This window comes from Sinocyclocheilus grahami, unplaced genomic scaffold, assembly GCF_001515645.1.
Source record: "Sinocyclocheilus grahami isolate Dianchi unplaced genomic scaffold, SAMN03320097.WGS_v1.1 scaffold843.1, whole genome shotgun sequence".
Lineage (NCBI taxonomy): Eukaryota > Metazoa > Chordata > Actinopteri > Cypriniformes > Cyprinidae > Sinocyclocheilus > Sinocyclocheilus grahami.
This window is the reverse complement of record NW_015506022.1, coordinates 640,443-655,367: the sequence shown is the minus strand read 5'-3', so window position 1 is coordinate 655,367 and position 14,925 is coordinate 640,443. Positions and strand designations below refer to the sequence as shown.

The 14,925-nt window shown below is 38.7% G+C and overlaps 1 protein-coding gene across 2 annotated transcripts in view; it reads left to right on the top strand.

Annotated features, from left to right (window-relative positions):
- The window catches only part of abtb2b (ankyrin repeat and BTB (POZ) domain containing 2b), a 50,775-nt gene extending 36,655 nt beyond the window's left edge, over nt 1-14,120 (top strand). For both annotated transcript variants that reach the window (XM_016247586.1, XM_016247585.1), the window contains exons 5-18: nt 372-524; nt 2,235-2,400; nt 2,515-2,604; nt 3,214-3,315; nt 3,443-3,539; nt 5,052-5,187; nt 5,915-6,189; nt 6,390-6,568; nt 7,633-7,738; nt 8,159-8,261; nt 8,391-8,481; nt 8,566-8,634; nt 10,706-10,819; nt 13,422-14,120. In XM_016247586.1, the coding sequence (XP_016103072.1) occupies nt 372-524; nt 2,235-2,400; nt 2,515-2,604; nt 3,214-3,315; nt 3,443-3,539; nt 5,052-5,187; nt 5,915-6,189; nt 6,390-6,568; nt 7,633-7,738; nt 8,159-8,261; nt 8,391-8,481; nt 8,566-8,634; nt 10,706-10,819; nt 13,422-13,625 (1,885 nt within the window). In that variant the 3' untranslated portion in view covers nt 13,626-14,120. The remainder of the gene's footprint in view (nt 1-371; nt 525-2,234; nt 2,401-2,514; nt 2,605-3,213; nt 3,316-3,442; nt 3,540-5,051; nt 5,188-5,914; nt 6,190-6,389; nt 6,569-7,632; nt 7,739-8,158; nt 8,262-8,390; nt 8,482-8,565; nt 8,635-10,705; nt 10,820-13,421) is intronic.
- The last annotated feature ends 805 nt before the right edge of the window (nt 14,121-14,925 follow it).

Below are 14,925 nucleotides of genomic sequence, written 5' to 3'. Positions count from 1 at the left end.
AGTTTGTTACAGCAACAAATACAATGAAATATATTTGCAATATTAACACAACAATGAATTGGAAACAAACTTGCTGTTTTTTATAGACAGTCTATAATTATCCATATATAAAAAAACAATAGTAGTTTATAGTCAGTTTTTAGCTCAGTTTTGGGAACAAATCTGGAATCTGAAAGTCTTGTTTTTTTTACATCCTGAATAATAAACACAAATAAATTTCAAATCTGAAATCAATTCATGGCTGTCAGAATCATCAAGAGAGTACAATGAACCACTGTAGTTTGTTACAGCAACAAATACAATGAAATATATTTGCAATATTAACACAACAATGAATTGGAAACAAACTTGCTGTTTTTTGCTGTCCTCAGGCCGTTCCTCCTCCTCCCCCCGCTGATGGAGTGGATGCGTGTGGCCATCGTTCATGCGGAGCATCGCCGCAGCTTATTGGTGGACAGCGATGATGTCAGACAGACGGCGCGGCTGCTCCTGCCCGGACTGGACTGTGAGCCCAGACTGCTGAAGTAAGACATACACATCATACAACATATACTGACTGACAACCAGCACACATTCATACCTGCTGGACAATAAACGAGTGAAGAACATGAGCCACATCTAGAGAGCAGAAAACCAGAGAGAAATACAAGATGGACGCTTTTGACAACCATCAAAAAGTCCCTAGAAGAAGATCCACACCGAAAAACACTCTGAACACCTTAGCAACCACACAGCAACACCTTGGCAACCATTCTAAATACCTTAGCTACCGATAGGTGTTGTGTTCTGACTGTTCTTTTGCAACTCGTGAGAAACTACATCGTAACACCCTACTATCCACTCAGAAAACCTTAACCGCATCGCAACCACATACTGTATCAATGCCCTAGCAACCAATCAGAGCACTGTAGCAACCAAAAAGCAATGCCCTAGCAACCTGTCAGAACAACTTAGAAACTGGATAGCAACAACCACTCAGAATCAAATGTGAAGTGATCACTCAGAAGGTATAGAAATGCTCTAGCAACCACTCAGAACACCATACATACAAATACATACAACAATCAGGTAAGAACAGATTGGCAACTGCATAACAACGCCCTAGCAACCAGTACTCCTTACAACAACTTAGCAACTGCCTAACAATGTCCTAGCAAACCAATCAGAACACCTTAACAACCACTTACAGCAGCTTAGCAGCTGCATAACAACATCCTAGCAACCAGAACACCTTAGCAACCACTTACAGCAGCTTAGCAACTGCATAACAATGTTCTAGCAACCACTTGGAACAGCTTGGCAACTGCATAACAACGGCCTAGCAACCAGTACTCTTTTGCAACACCTTACAACAACATAGTAACTGCATAACGATGTCCTAGCAAACCAATCAGAACACCTTAACAGCCACTTACAGCAGCTTAGCAACTGCATAACAACATCCTAGCAACCAGAACTCCTTAGCAACACCTTACAATAGCTTAGCAACTGCATAACAATGTCCTAGCAAACCAATCAGAACACCCTAACAACCACTTACAGCAGCTTAGCAACTGCATAACAATGCTCTAGCAACCAGAACACCTTAGCAACCACTTAGAACAGCCTGGCACCTGCATAACAATGTCCTAGCAACCAATCAGAACATATAGCCACATACAACACCTTTTACATAGCAACATTATCTTAGAAAAATTTACAAATAATAATAAATGAACAATTTCAGAAGCATAGAATAAATGAAAACCTTTTTAAAATACTTAAAAATGTCTTCACAGAGAGTAATTTGCACTGAATCATGCAACAGGGAAAAGGGACATCACATTTCATCCTGACTTTAAGGTGTTTTTTCAAGTTCTCCAGTTGTGGGAACGTTGTTTTCAGAGTATATTTTAATGTTTCTATCACAACTTTGTAAGACTAATTAAATCTATTTTTTAAAATGTCAACAGACATTTAAACAGCACTTAAAATGTGTCAGAGCTGAAGCTATCAGACATGATCTCATGCTCCTTCTTATATGTGACTTTCCATCAAACCGCATTAAAACATTGGCAAAGACCTTCAGCAAAGCCTCAGGTTTTTACTGATCTTCAAGAGCCCAGCCTTATACGTAATGATTTGAAAACACTTCAGGAAAATACATCACTCCACCCATGAAAGCATGCACTGAACACCACCACCTTTTCGTTCATGCGTGTTTTCTAACTTCTCTCTTCTTCTGTTTTATGTAGGCCCGAGTGCTGCTTTAGCTCCTTCAGGCGGCTGGATGCCAAAGCCGCCACAGATAAGTTCCAGCTGGACCTGGGTTTCCGCATGCTGAACTGCGGCCGCACCGACCTGATCGGCCAGGCCATCGAGCTGCTGGGGCCAGATGGTGTCAACAGCATGGATGACCAGGTACCGTGAGCTCAGAACCGCAAACCAGATGTTAACAGCACCTGTCAGCACTCAAAGACCAAACTATACATCAGTCTGTGACACTGATATCATATTTGGGATGCATCTGTGTAGGGTATGACTCCACTAATGTATGCCTGCTCAGCTGGAGATGAAGCTTTAGTCCAGATGCTGATTGATGCTGGAGCCAATCTGGATGTAGCGGTATGGACCACTAGTTACTTTCTTAGTCCGGCAATATTTTTGGATGTTAAGGCCAGTTTAAATCAATGCGATTAAATGTTGATAAAATATTTACAATCAATCGAGCAATAAAAATGTAAATAAAACTGAATTTTCATCATTCTTGAAAAAAACTTGCATAAGTTATATAGTGTTACTGTTATTTTAAATTAGATTTTTTTTCATTTAATTTTTAGTTAGTCATTTTTTTATTTTTTTGTCTACATTGTTTAAATATATCTATTCAGCTTTTTTATTTTCTTGTATTTTCAAAAAAAAAAAGAATGTTGCCTTAGCATCAAGCTGAAATAATTTTTAAAAGTTGTTTTATTTTTCAGCTGATGTTTATTTGATTTCAAGCAACACATATGTTTTTATGGTTTTAGTTTTATTTAACTATAATAAAACTGCTGTGATGCATTCAGTTTTTCAATGCAGTCTTCAAAGGATGCAGCCACTGAATTTGGATGCAGTGCATGTCAGATTGTTTCAATACAATATATAAAAACATTATTTCATGTTGTGAATCTTTTTTGTAACATTTATTCAGCACTACAGCCTGTTTGAAAGCTGATGGTCTTTTGTGTTCAGGTACCTGTTTGCTCCCCCAAACACCCTTCAGTCCATCCAGACAGCCGCCACTGGGTGGCGCTCACATTCGCCGTGTTACATGGACATATATCAGTAGTGCAGGTAACAAGCTGCTTGTTTTATTGTGTGAATTTTCATACTGCAACTATTCTACAAGTGAACTTATAGGTATACTGTTATAAGTTTTTATTGTTACTCTCCTAACCTACATGTATGCCTGTATCTTCAGCTTCTGTTAGACGCTGGGGCGAATGTGGAAGGAGCAGCCGTCCGTAACGGACAGGAGAGCAATGTTGAGACGCCTCTCCAGCTGGCATCTGCAGCAGGTGTGTGTAGCACAACTCCCTCATGCCAGCCTCTCCCAACCTCCACCAGCTCAGATTTACAGCCTGCCAGGGAAGGCTAGTCACTCCCATCCCAAACAGGAATCCCTAAAAATATGGCCCTGTGTTGGCAGACCAAAGCCAAACTGTACAGGCCACAAACTGTATGAGAGTTGACGGAATTGGGTCAGGAAGACTTGTTTTGCCACATGCGTTTAGTTTTAAACCTTTTAGGTGTGGGGATGTTCAACATGAAGTTCTGCAACATGTAAAGGAGTCAAATCATTTTTATTGAACCTTTACCACTGTCTATCCAACAGTATTTAAACTACTACCCTATCTGTCATAATTTTGCTGCGTTCCATTCTGAAAAGCTCATCCCCATGCCCTAATCCCTTTGAACCCTCCAGAGTGAGAGCTTCGAAGAGTTGAAGGGTGTAGCGCAGTGGTTCCCAATCCTGGTCCTGGAGAACCCCCAACATGGCAAGGTTTTAATGTTTCCTTTATCTAACACACATTTGAGGTCTTGGAGTCTCTACTTATGAGCTGACAAGTTCAGTCAGGTGTGTTTTATTAGGGAGATATCTCAAATGTGCAGTGTTATGGGTACTCCTGGACAAGGATTGGAAACCACTGTGTGGGGGAACAAGTAAACTGTTCCTTGGAACTGTTTCATCTGGCGGAGCCAAATGAAGAGATGTCGTCATCACACAATTAAACATGCACAAAGAATCAAAGGAGCAACGTGTCTATCAGTTGTACCCTTCGAACTCCTTTCTGAAGAGGCCAGTTTTGAGAACTTAATTTGGAACGACCCTTCACTATGGTGGCCATGATTGTCCTCACTCCGAAGTGCCCTTCGGCCATATTGAATTTAATGTGGAGGAAAACAAGGCCGTGAGGTATAGGTTTATAGTCATTAAAATAACAAACACTATGTAACGGTCCTAGATCATGTAATTTATGAAAAGCTGTTTTATGGAACTTTGTCTACTGAAAGTTTTTTTTTTCATAATGTTTCAGCTGAAAAATTGGTATGTTGTTTAACAATAGTACAGTCCACTGAATGCACTGTACTTCTATCCCTCATTCCTGTCACAAACTAAATATGGCATCACCCTCAAGTCTATACCTCACCGTGACTGGAAGGGCCAAGCTTCTGAACTTAAACAGGCATTTATTATTGTAAATGTGGGTGTTAATATTTCATGTTACTAGTGTCAGAAATCTAAAGAATGTAGAGTCAATTTTGGATAAGGAGGATGCTGTGAGTTCTAAACTTTACAGTATGTTTTCATAGTACATCCAGCTCTTTTTATCTCGAAAGATCAAGGCAAAATTGATTCCTCAAGACACGACCCTTCTACGATCATTACAGTAACGATCATGAATGGCGTTCTCTTCTTTTATTGTGGTTCTCTTGCATTTATTCTGCAGATCTCGGCAATCTCACCATCTGTTTCCCCTTTTCTCCTGTACTTCTCTGGTCACTCTCCTGCTTTCGCAATATCGCAGGGAATTACGAGCTGGTTAGTTTACTGCTGGCGCGTGGTGCCGACCCCCTGCTGAGGTCCCAGGACAGTAACACGCTGACATCATCGCTCTATGAGGACATGAACTGCTTCAGTCATGCTGCCGCCCATGGCCATAGGTAATACCTAATACCTCCCATCATCCCCAGCAGCCTGGAACAAATCACACTAACACACACTCACCCCCCACATCTCTGAACACGATCCCTTATGACAGTTCATACTCAACTGTATTACCACATCTAACTGTATCTAACTTTCTTTCTATTCATCTAGCTTTGTGTCGATTTGTCTAACGCTGTACAATCATTATCTATCTATCTATCTATCTATCTATCTATCTATCTATCTATCATATCCAGTCATTCATTATGTATCCTGCTAGCTATCTATCCTACCAATCATCCATCCATTCATCTCTCTTTTTGTCCATTATCTATTCAGCCATCTATCCAACTAATATTTCATCAACACATCCATCTAGTTTTCTATTTAGCTATTCTGTCTAGTAATGCATTATCTATCCAGCCAGCTATCTGTCTATCAATCCAATTATGATATATAAAATTTTTTATTTTCATCCATCCATCTACAGTAGCTTTCTGTCAAGCTGTCCATCTTTCCAGCCAGCAATCTACCTAGGCATCAAACTCTTTCAAATCACCCGTTTCTACCTAGTCACCCATCTTCCAATCTACCCATCTACTCATTTATCAGCCATCTATCCTTCTGTTTATCCATATGTCCAATCATTTATTATGCATTCACCCATCTAGTTTTGTATTGATCCATCTATCCACCTACTCATCCATCTATCACTGAACTAAAGCATAAAATGTTCTCCAGGAATGTTTTGAGGAAGCTCCTCTCTCAGCCTCAGAAGGTGAGGGAAGATGTGCTCTCGCTGGAGGAGATCCTGGCAGAGGGTGTGGAGGCCGAGTCGCGGGCGTCCGGCCGGAACGGACATTCTCTACTCCCTCCTCCATCCCCAAACCTCAGCCTGGTGTCAGAAGATGCCCTGCCCAAACTGTGTAAGGCCCGTATGAAAGCTCTGCAGGAGGCATCCTTCTACAGTGCAGAGCACAGCTACCTGGATGTCACCATGGAGCTCAGATCATTGGGTAGGTTATATGCACGACTAATCACACAGTTGTAAATAATTTACAGAGAACATACAGAGCAAAGATGATAAAATAACACTTTCATTAAGTCATTATCAACTATGAATCTTCCTTCTTTGATACGGTTATGAAAAGCTGAGCTATCTAAAAAGCATTTGATTATTTGTAAGTAATTGTCCACATATTGTCCGATTCTGAAGGAGTGCCATGGAAACTCCATGTGTGGTTGGAGTCACTACGCAGCGCTCAGCAAAAGTCCAGAGCTGGAGTCATGCTCTCCCTTCTGCGAGACTTCACCTCCATCAAAGAGGAGGACTACTGTGAGGAACTAGTCTGCGTTGGCCTTCCTCTGATGTTTAACATTCTGAAAAATAGCAAGGTACTTAAAAAAGCCTGGAGGTTTGTTCATAAAAAGCCTGTGTATCAACAAAAATTTAAAAACAAAAAAACAAATGCATTTATAATTTATAGGAATTTTTGTCATTGTGTCAATGTTTAGTAAGCAATTAAAAATGTAACTTGAATTAAAACATGACAGATGATTATAGTTTTAAATTTCAGATTTCTGAACAGGATCTGAAAAGGACATTGTTCTAAAATATTTTTATTCTGCTTTTGAGCCAAAAATTCAGACTTGATGTGACAAAAGCTGTAAATAACTCTTAGTGTGTGTTCACACTTGTAGTTTGGTTCATTTGGTCCGGACCAAAAAGGAAAATTATACATTTGGTCCTGGTCCGCTAAGCGTTCACATTGGCATTTTTGACAGCGAACCTAAAGACACCGAACCTAAAGGCATAGTGATACGTTCACAACCTGATTGGTCGGCTTGAATGACGTATATATCCCGACCGAACTCACTGAACACCCCAAACTAAAGGTGCGTTAGACTTAAAGCGGCGCTGCGGGTGTATGATATCAAAGCACCCATTAACCGATCGGTCTGCTCACCGCCGCTTTAAGTTGAACACACCTAATGTCGTCTGCTGGACTAAGTGCGCTCATTCTTGCGTGTACATATAATTTTATTTTCACCACCTGCAAACTCACAAAGAGCTCATAAAAGGCACTTTACCTCATCGTTGCTCCACGTTTGCCCTCTGCTCATTTTGTTTTAGTTACACCGTGTTGTCAAATCGTGTCGCATAGCATCGCATCTTGTTTTTGGTTCGTTTAGAAGTATTTGGTCCGTGTTGCATTCATATATCATTCGAACCGCACCCGAGTTCGTTTGGAAGTGGACCGAAACCCATCTTTTTAGCGGTCTCGGTCCGCTTGTTTGGTGCGCACCAGGGTTCAGTGGCAGCATTCACACTTATTCAAACGAACCACACTAACAAAGCAGTCGCACCAGGGTTCGTTTTAATCGAACCAAGTGTGAACGCACCCTTAGTCTCTAGTTTAAACTACCTTATGACTAATTCTTTCTCGTTTTCTCTACAGAGCGAGGCAATAATCCACCAGCTGGGCGTCATTTTTAGTCACTGTTACGGTCCTGCTCCACGTCCTCCTATCCAAGAAAAGAAAGCAGCTCTCTCCGCTCAACTCGGTAATTCACTCCATCTTAGTACAGTTCGTTTATGAGTTAGCAACATTGACTGAATCCACTAGTTAAATAAATTACCCAGCATTGATTTAAAAAACAAAAAGTTTGTCAATGATACTGGTAAATGTTTTAAATTACTTGGTAGTGCACTGCGGAAGCCCGTTTCTTTTCTTTTATACTCGCAATTGCGAGTTTATATCTCCCAATTCTGAGAACAAAAAATCTGAATTGTGAGATGCAAACTAGCAATTGTGAGAAAAAGTCAGAATTGTGAGCTAAAAAGTAGCAATTTTTATTCATTAGTGGAAATGGGCTTCCATAGTGGACATTATAGTTACAGTTTATTCATTCATTTCTGTCAATAAATGATTACTCTGTAAAAATCTTGAACAAGTCTGATGTCTCAGATTCCTCTTTCCGCAGACCCTCACTTCCTGAACAACCCAGAGATGTCTGACGTGACGTTCCTAGTGGAGGGCAAACCGTTCTACGCTCATGGGGTTCTGCTGCTTACGGCATCCGACAGGTTAGTCTGTTACCTTACTTACATAAAAAAAGAAATATGTTATCTCGTAACACAGTGTCTTAAGTAGATGATATTTTGAAACATACCTGAACCGTTAAGAATAAAGCATGTTGTGTGCTCTGGGATCAGGTTCAAAAGTCTGCTGGCGCTGAACGGGACAGACAGCACTCAACCACGCAAGGAAATCGAGATCAGCAACGTCAAGTACAACATCTTCCAGGTAAGATCAGATGAATCCTCGTTCAGCGGGCTGTGACACAAGATGTTGTCAGGGGTTGATCGCGGTCTCATTGTGTTTATCTAGATGATGATGTCCTACCTGTACTGCGGGGGGATGGAGTCTCTGAAGATGGGTGTTCCAGATTTACTGGAGGTAAGACTAACAAGATACAGGCCAACCCTGCTTAATACTCAAAAACAGAGAGGTAGATCTTGGCAGTTCATCCAGTCACTCACTGCCAGTTGTTCATGCACTGGAGTTTACCTGCAGTAACTCAAGATGAAACTTTATCTTCTCAGATTCATTGAGACTCTGTAAACTATTTTTGTGGATTGAAGCAGGTAATAAAACAGAAGAAATCACTCCTTTGTTTGCTTTCTCTAGTTACTGTCAGCAGCCAGCCGAACTCACTGAACACCCCAAACTAAAGGTGCGTTAGACTTAAAGCGGCGCTGCGGGTGTATGATATCAAAGCACCCATTAACCGATCGGTCTGCTCACCGCCGCTTTAAGTTGAACACACCTAATGTCGTCTGCTGGACTAAGTGCGCTCATTCTTGCGTGTACATATAATTTTATTTTCACCACCTGCAAACTCACAAAGAGCTCATAAAAGGCACTTTACCTCATCGTTGCTCCACGTTTGCCCTCTGCTCATTTTGTTTTAGTTACACCGTGTTGTCAAATCGTGTCGCATAGCATCGCATCTTGTTTTTGGTTCGTTTAGAAGTATTTGGTCCGTGTTGCATTCATATATCATTCGAACCGCACCCGAGTTCGTTTGGAAGTGGAGAAACCCATCTTTTTAGCGGTCTCGCTCCGCTTGTTTGGTGCGCACCAGGGTTCAGTGGCAGCATTCACACTTATTCAAACGAACCACACTAACAAAGCAGTCGCACCAGGGTTCGTTTTAATCGAACCAAGTGTGAACGCACCCTTAGTCTCTAGTTTAAACTACCTTATGACTAATTCTTTCTCGTTTTCTCTACAGAGCGAGGCAATAATCCACCAGCTGGGCGTCATTTTTAGTCACTGTTACGGTCCTGCTCCACGTCCTCCTATCCAAGAAAAGAAAGCAGCTCTCTCCGCTCAACTCGGTAATTCACTCCATCTTAGTACAGTTCGTTTATGAGTTAGCAACATTGACTGAATCCACTAGTTAAATAAATTACCCAGCATTGATTTAAAAAACAAAAAGTTTGTCAATGATACTGGTAAATGTTTTAAATTACTTGGTAGTGCACTGCGGAAGCCCGTTTCTTTTCTTTTATACTCGCAATTGCGAGTTTATATCTCCCAATTCTGAGAACAAAAAATCTGAATTGTGAGATGCAAACTAGCAATTGTGAGAAAAAGTCAGAATTGTGAGCTAAAAAGTAGCAATTTTTATTCATTAGTGGAAATGGGCTTCCATAGTGGACATTATAGTTACAGTTTATTCATTCATTTCTGTCAATAAATGATTACTCTGTAAAAATCTTGAACAAGTCTGATGTCTCAGATTCCTCTTTCCGCAGACCCTCACTTCCTGAACAACCCAGAGATGTCTGACGTGACGTTCCTAGTGGAGGGCAAACCGTTCTACGCTCATGGGGTTCTGCTGCTTACGGCATCCGACAGGTTAGTCTGTTACCTTACTTACATAAAAAAAGAAATATGTTATCTCGTAACACAGTGTCTTAAGTAGATGATATTTTGAAACATACCTGAACCGTTAAGAATAAAGCATGTTGTGTGCTCTGGGATCAGGTTCAAAAGTCTGCTGGCGCTGAACGGGACAGACAGCACTCAACCACGCAAGGAAATCGAGATCAGCAACGTCAAGTACAACATCTTCCAGGTAAGATCAGATGAATCCTCGTTCAGCGGGCTGTGACACAAGATGTTGTCAGGGGTTGATCGCGGTCTCATTGTGTTTATCTAGATGATGATGTCCTACCTGTACTGCGGGGGGATGGAGTCTCTGAAGATGGGTGTTCCAGATTTACTGGAGGTAAGACTAACAAGATACAGGCCAACCCTGCTTAATACTCAAAAACAGAGAGGTAGATCTTGGCAGTTCATCCAGTCACTCACTGCCAGTTGTTCATGCACTGGAGTTTACCTGCAGTAATTCAAGATGAAACTTTATCTTCTCAGATTCATTGAGACTCTGTAAACTATTTTTGTGGATTGAAGCAGGTAATAAAACAGAAGAAATCACTCCTTTGTTTGCTTTCTCTAGTTACTGTCAGCAGCCAGTTTGTTCCAGTTGGGGGCGCTACAGCGGCACTGTGAAATTATCTGTGCTCAGAACATTGACCTCGACAATGCTGTGAACATCTACCACACTGCTAAGGTAAAAATATATAAGTATATAATATAAAACATATTTTTAAAACTGCATTTTTATATTGTAAAATATAACATGCCATAAAAAATCATCGTAAAGAATAATGTAAAATAAGGTAATTTATCGGGTCAGTTTTTACATTAAGTAAAAAGCATTTTGTTGGTATTAAATACTGTATTCTACCATGTTTGTTTTTATTGTACCATGGTAAAGGACAAAGAATACCAAGGTAAAAACCATTTTACATGTCAAAAAACATAAAAATATGGTTCAGATTCAAAGATAAAATGATATTACATGGTACATTGTTACGATTTACAAAACTTTTTACAAGAGTGAAATCATTATTACCACAGGCCTGCAGGTTTTATGAAGGTACATTTAAGATTAAAAGGAATAAATTGAATGCAACAATACGTCAATATTTTTTTTAAATGGAACTGCGTTTCATTAGCAGCACTTCAAAGTTTGAAAATTACAACACACCTGTTACTTTATTTACTAAACATAATACTTGGCTTGAATAGCTCCTAACCACTAGAATATTGAAATAAATTTACTGTAGCTATAATCACGCAGCAAAAAAAGTACTCAGTATTTTTGTCTCGTTTCCTAGTACAAATAACAAGATTCATAAATCAAGACATTTACTTCAGAAGCAAAATTGTGTAAGATTCTTTTTGTGAGAAACTGATCAAAATAAAGTTAAAAGATAAAATTTTAACATTTCAAATGGGAAGCTAGTTTATACCCAAATAATATAAATTTGTTCTTGTTTAAAGCATAAATTATTATTATTTGTTTATACAAATTTTTTTTCTCACATGTATTCAAATGGCTTGGGAGTATTGCTGCATAACACGTTGCATGTCTGTCCATATGTTTGTCTCTGGTTTTGGTATAACTCATTTGTTTTTCTACCGTCGTCTTTATGTTTATTTGACAAAAAAGTAGTGAATACACTATTCGTCAAGAATAACACAAAGTTTAAAACAAAACATATTTCTATTGTGGTCCTTGACGTAAAGCACAAACTTCACTCCCGGTAACAGGTACTGCATTATAAATACAAAAAGGACAATAAAATTCCACATTAACTAAAATTTACAGTCACAAATAACCACGTACATAATACGAATTCAACAAAACAACCTACTTAAGAACCAACTTTTAGCTTTTAAACTAAAACTAACCATATTTGAAATACCTTTAATGTCCAGAGGTAACTTATTCCACAAAAGTGCCCCAGAATATCTAAGAGACCTACGACCATACATAGTTTTAAAACAACATTATGTAATATCCATGAGACTTTGCCTAGTTTTATAACAATGTTGCTCATTTACCCTAGGAAAAAATACATTAAAATATGAAGGAGCTCTGTTATTGATAATCTTATGTACCATTTTTTATTTAATATGTTTTAGTCTGCTTTCTATAGGTAACCAATCAAGACACTTAAAATGGGAAACCTCCACATGTGTAAAATGACTAAACCCTGAAAATAACCGTAGCAATTTATTGAGATTTTTGTAACTTATCCAACCAACCACGAGACAAATCAGACATCCAAGAAATACATGCATATTCGAAATGACATGACACTAAACATGATGCAAGTAATTTTATATTCTGTTTATCAAGAAAACTAACATGTCTGGCAAGAAATTTTGTCCTAGCATTACCCTTACCCAGAACTTTTATAGCCATACTTACACCACTTAAATCATTGTCAAGGACACATCCAAGATAATTAACAGAAGTTCTATATCATATTAAACAATCCCCCACCTTAACAGACATCTTAGAAACCTTATTCAAATTATTTTCAGACCCAAATAATATAGATTTCCTTTTACCTAAATGCAACATCAGTTTGTTTTGAGAGAGCCAGTCTCTTACCTTACAAAGCTCCTTACCTAAATGCACTTGTATCCTACCAACATCCTTATCTGAAAGTAATAAAGCAGACTCATCAGCATATAAAAACAAATTACAATCACAAACTGCTTGCATGTCATTAATATATAAAAGAAACAAAAGAGGGCCTAAAACACTTCCCTGAGGGACTCCATTTTCAACAAACGTTTCCTCAGAAAGAACCCCATCAATTTCTACTCTCTGAACTCGCCCAGTTAAATAAGAATTCAACCAGGCTATCACTTTACTTGAAAAACCCATGACACTTAACTTGTCTAAAAGTATTGAATGATTTACAGTGTCAAACACTTTCTGGAGGTCTAAAATATTCTGTTATGTTTACTTTCAATAAAAAAATAAAATAAAGCATAAACTCACTTCATTTTGTTCAATAAGTATTGAAAGTGTCAAACACTTTCTGGAGGTCTAAAATATTCTGTTATGTTTACTTTCAATAAAAAAATAAAATAAAGAAATAAAGCACTTCATTTTGTTCAATTTCTCAAAATACAAGACTTCATATTGTCAAGTTTGTATCTCAAGAAAATGTTGTTTAGATGTTTGCACTCTGCTCCAATTTAAGACCTTTTTGTGGAAGAGCAAATTAAGACTTTTAGGACTCACAAAAAAAAACCTGTACAAAAGTGTCTCTCCAGTAACTGAGTGCACAATTTGTGTTTTTGTCCAGACTCATGGTGCAGTGGAGCTCAGCAAGTACTGTGAAGGTTACTTCCTGCAGAACATGGCAGGTCTGTTGGAGAGGGAAGCCTTCCGGATGCTAACCCTGGGGTCCGGGACACGGAGCGGGTCTGGAAAAGACTCTCTTCTGGAAGAGCTGGAAGCAACGTTAGCGCGCAGACTACGCTCACTGCTAGTGACTTCTCGTGTGTGAAAGGAAAAGAGGGAAAATATAGAAGGAAGTACAAAATAAAGGACATGAATGTGTGGATGTTCAGACAAAAAAGAAAGGCTGAGGAACCATGAAAAGGAAATGCTGTTGAAAAAAAATGATGGACTGACTGAAGTGGAGCTTTGTGGACAGTTTCATGAATTCTACAAATAATCATTTATTGGACACAAGCTTTGGGAGCTTGTGAAAAATGACAAAATGCTGCAGCATTTGTGTGGCTAAAGCTCTCCGAACTAAAGTATGTTAAGATTGTGTTAAATTGTGGACAACAGTTTCCCCACACTTAAACATGCCATTTTGTTCTACTAAAGTGGGAGGCTAGAGCATATCTTTTTTTTAAAATACATAATTGTTTTATTTTAAGCTATTATAGATGAATCTTGATGAATGATGAATATTATAGATGAATGGAGAAAGACAAGGACATTTTCTATTTAAAAATGTGAGATTATTTAAGTTGCTATTTTATCTTGCTTCATGCCAAGCAAATAAAGTTATATAACAAACAATGTGTCTGAAGTTATATCCAAACAACCACAGAAGACCAATCACAAATAAATACGCAATTATTACAATGAGGTTATTGCAGATGGTGACATTCTACCAATGTCCGTCAATGTCTTTTTATTTGAATATATTTTAGAATGTAATTTATTGCTGTGATCAAAGCTGAATTTTCAGCATTATTACTCCAGTCTTCAGTGTCACATGATCCTTCAGAAATCATTCTAATATGCTGATTTGCTGTTCAAGAAACATTTATTATTATCAATATTTAAAACAGTTGAGAATTTTTTTCAGGATACTTTGATGAATAGAAAGATCCCAAAATCAGCATTTATCTGAAATAAAAAGCGTTTGTAACATTATACACTATTACATTCAAAAGCTTGGAGTCAGTATATAGTCAATATATATATATTAGGGGTGGAACGGTACACAGATGCCACGGTTCGGTACGTACCTCGGTTCGGGGGGTCATGGTTCGATACGATTTCGGTACAACAGGGAAAAAAACAAATCTACTATGCTCGGTTTCTTTTAAAGGGGTCATACGATGCTTTTTTAAAGATCATTATTTGGTGTATTTGGTGTAACAGAATATGTAGAGATGCTTTAATGTTCAAAAAACACATTATTTTTCAAATACTGTACATTATTGTAGGTCCTCTATGCCCCGCCTCTCTTAAACGCTTCGTTTTCTACAAAGTCCCTCCTTCCGACAAGCACAGTCTGCTCTGATTGGCCAGCTGACCCAGTGCATTGTGATTGGCCGAACACC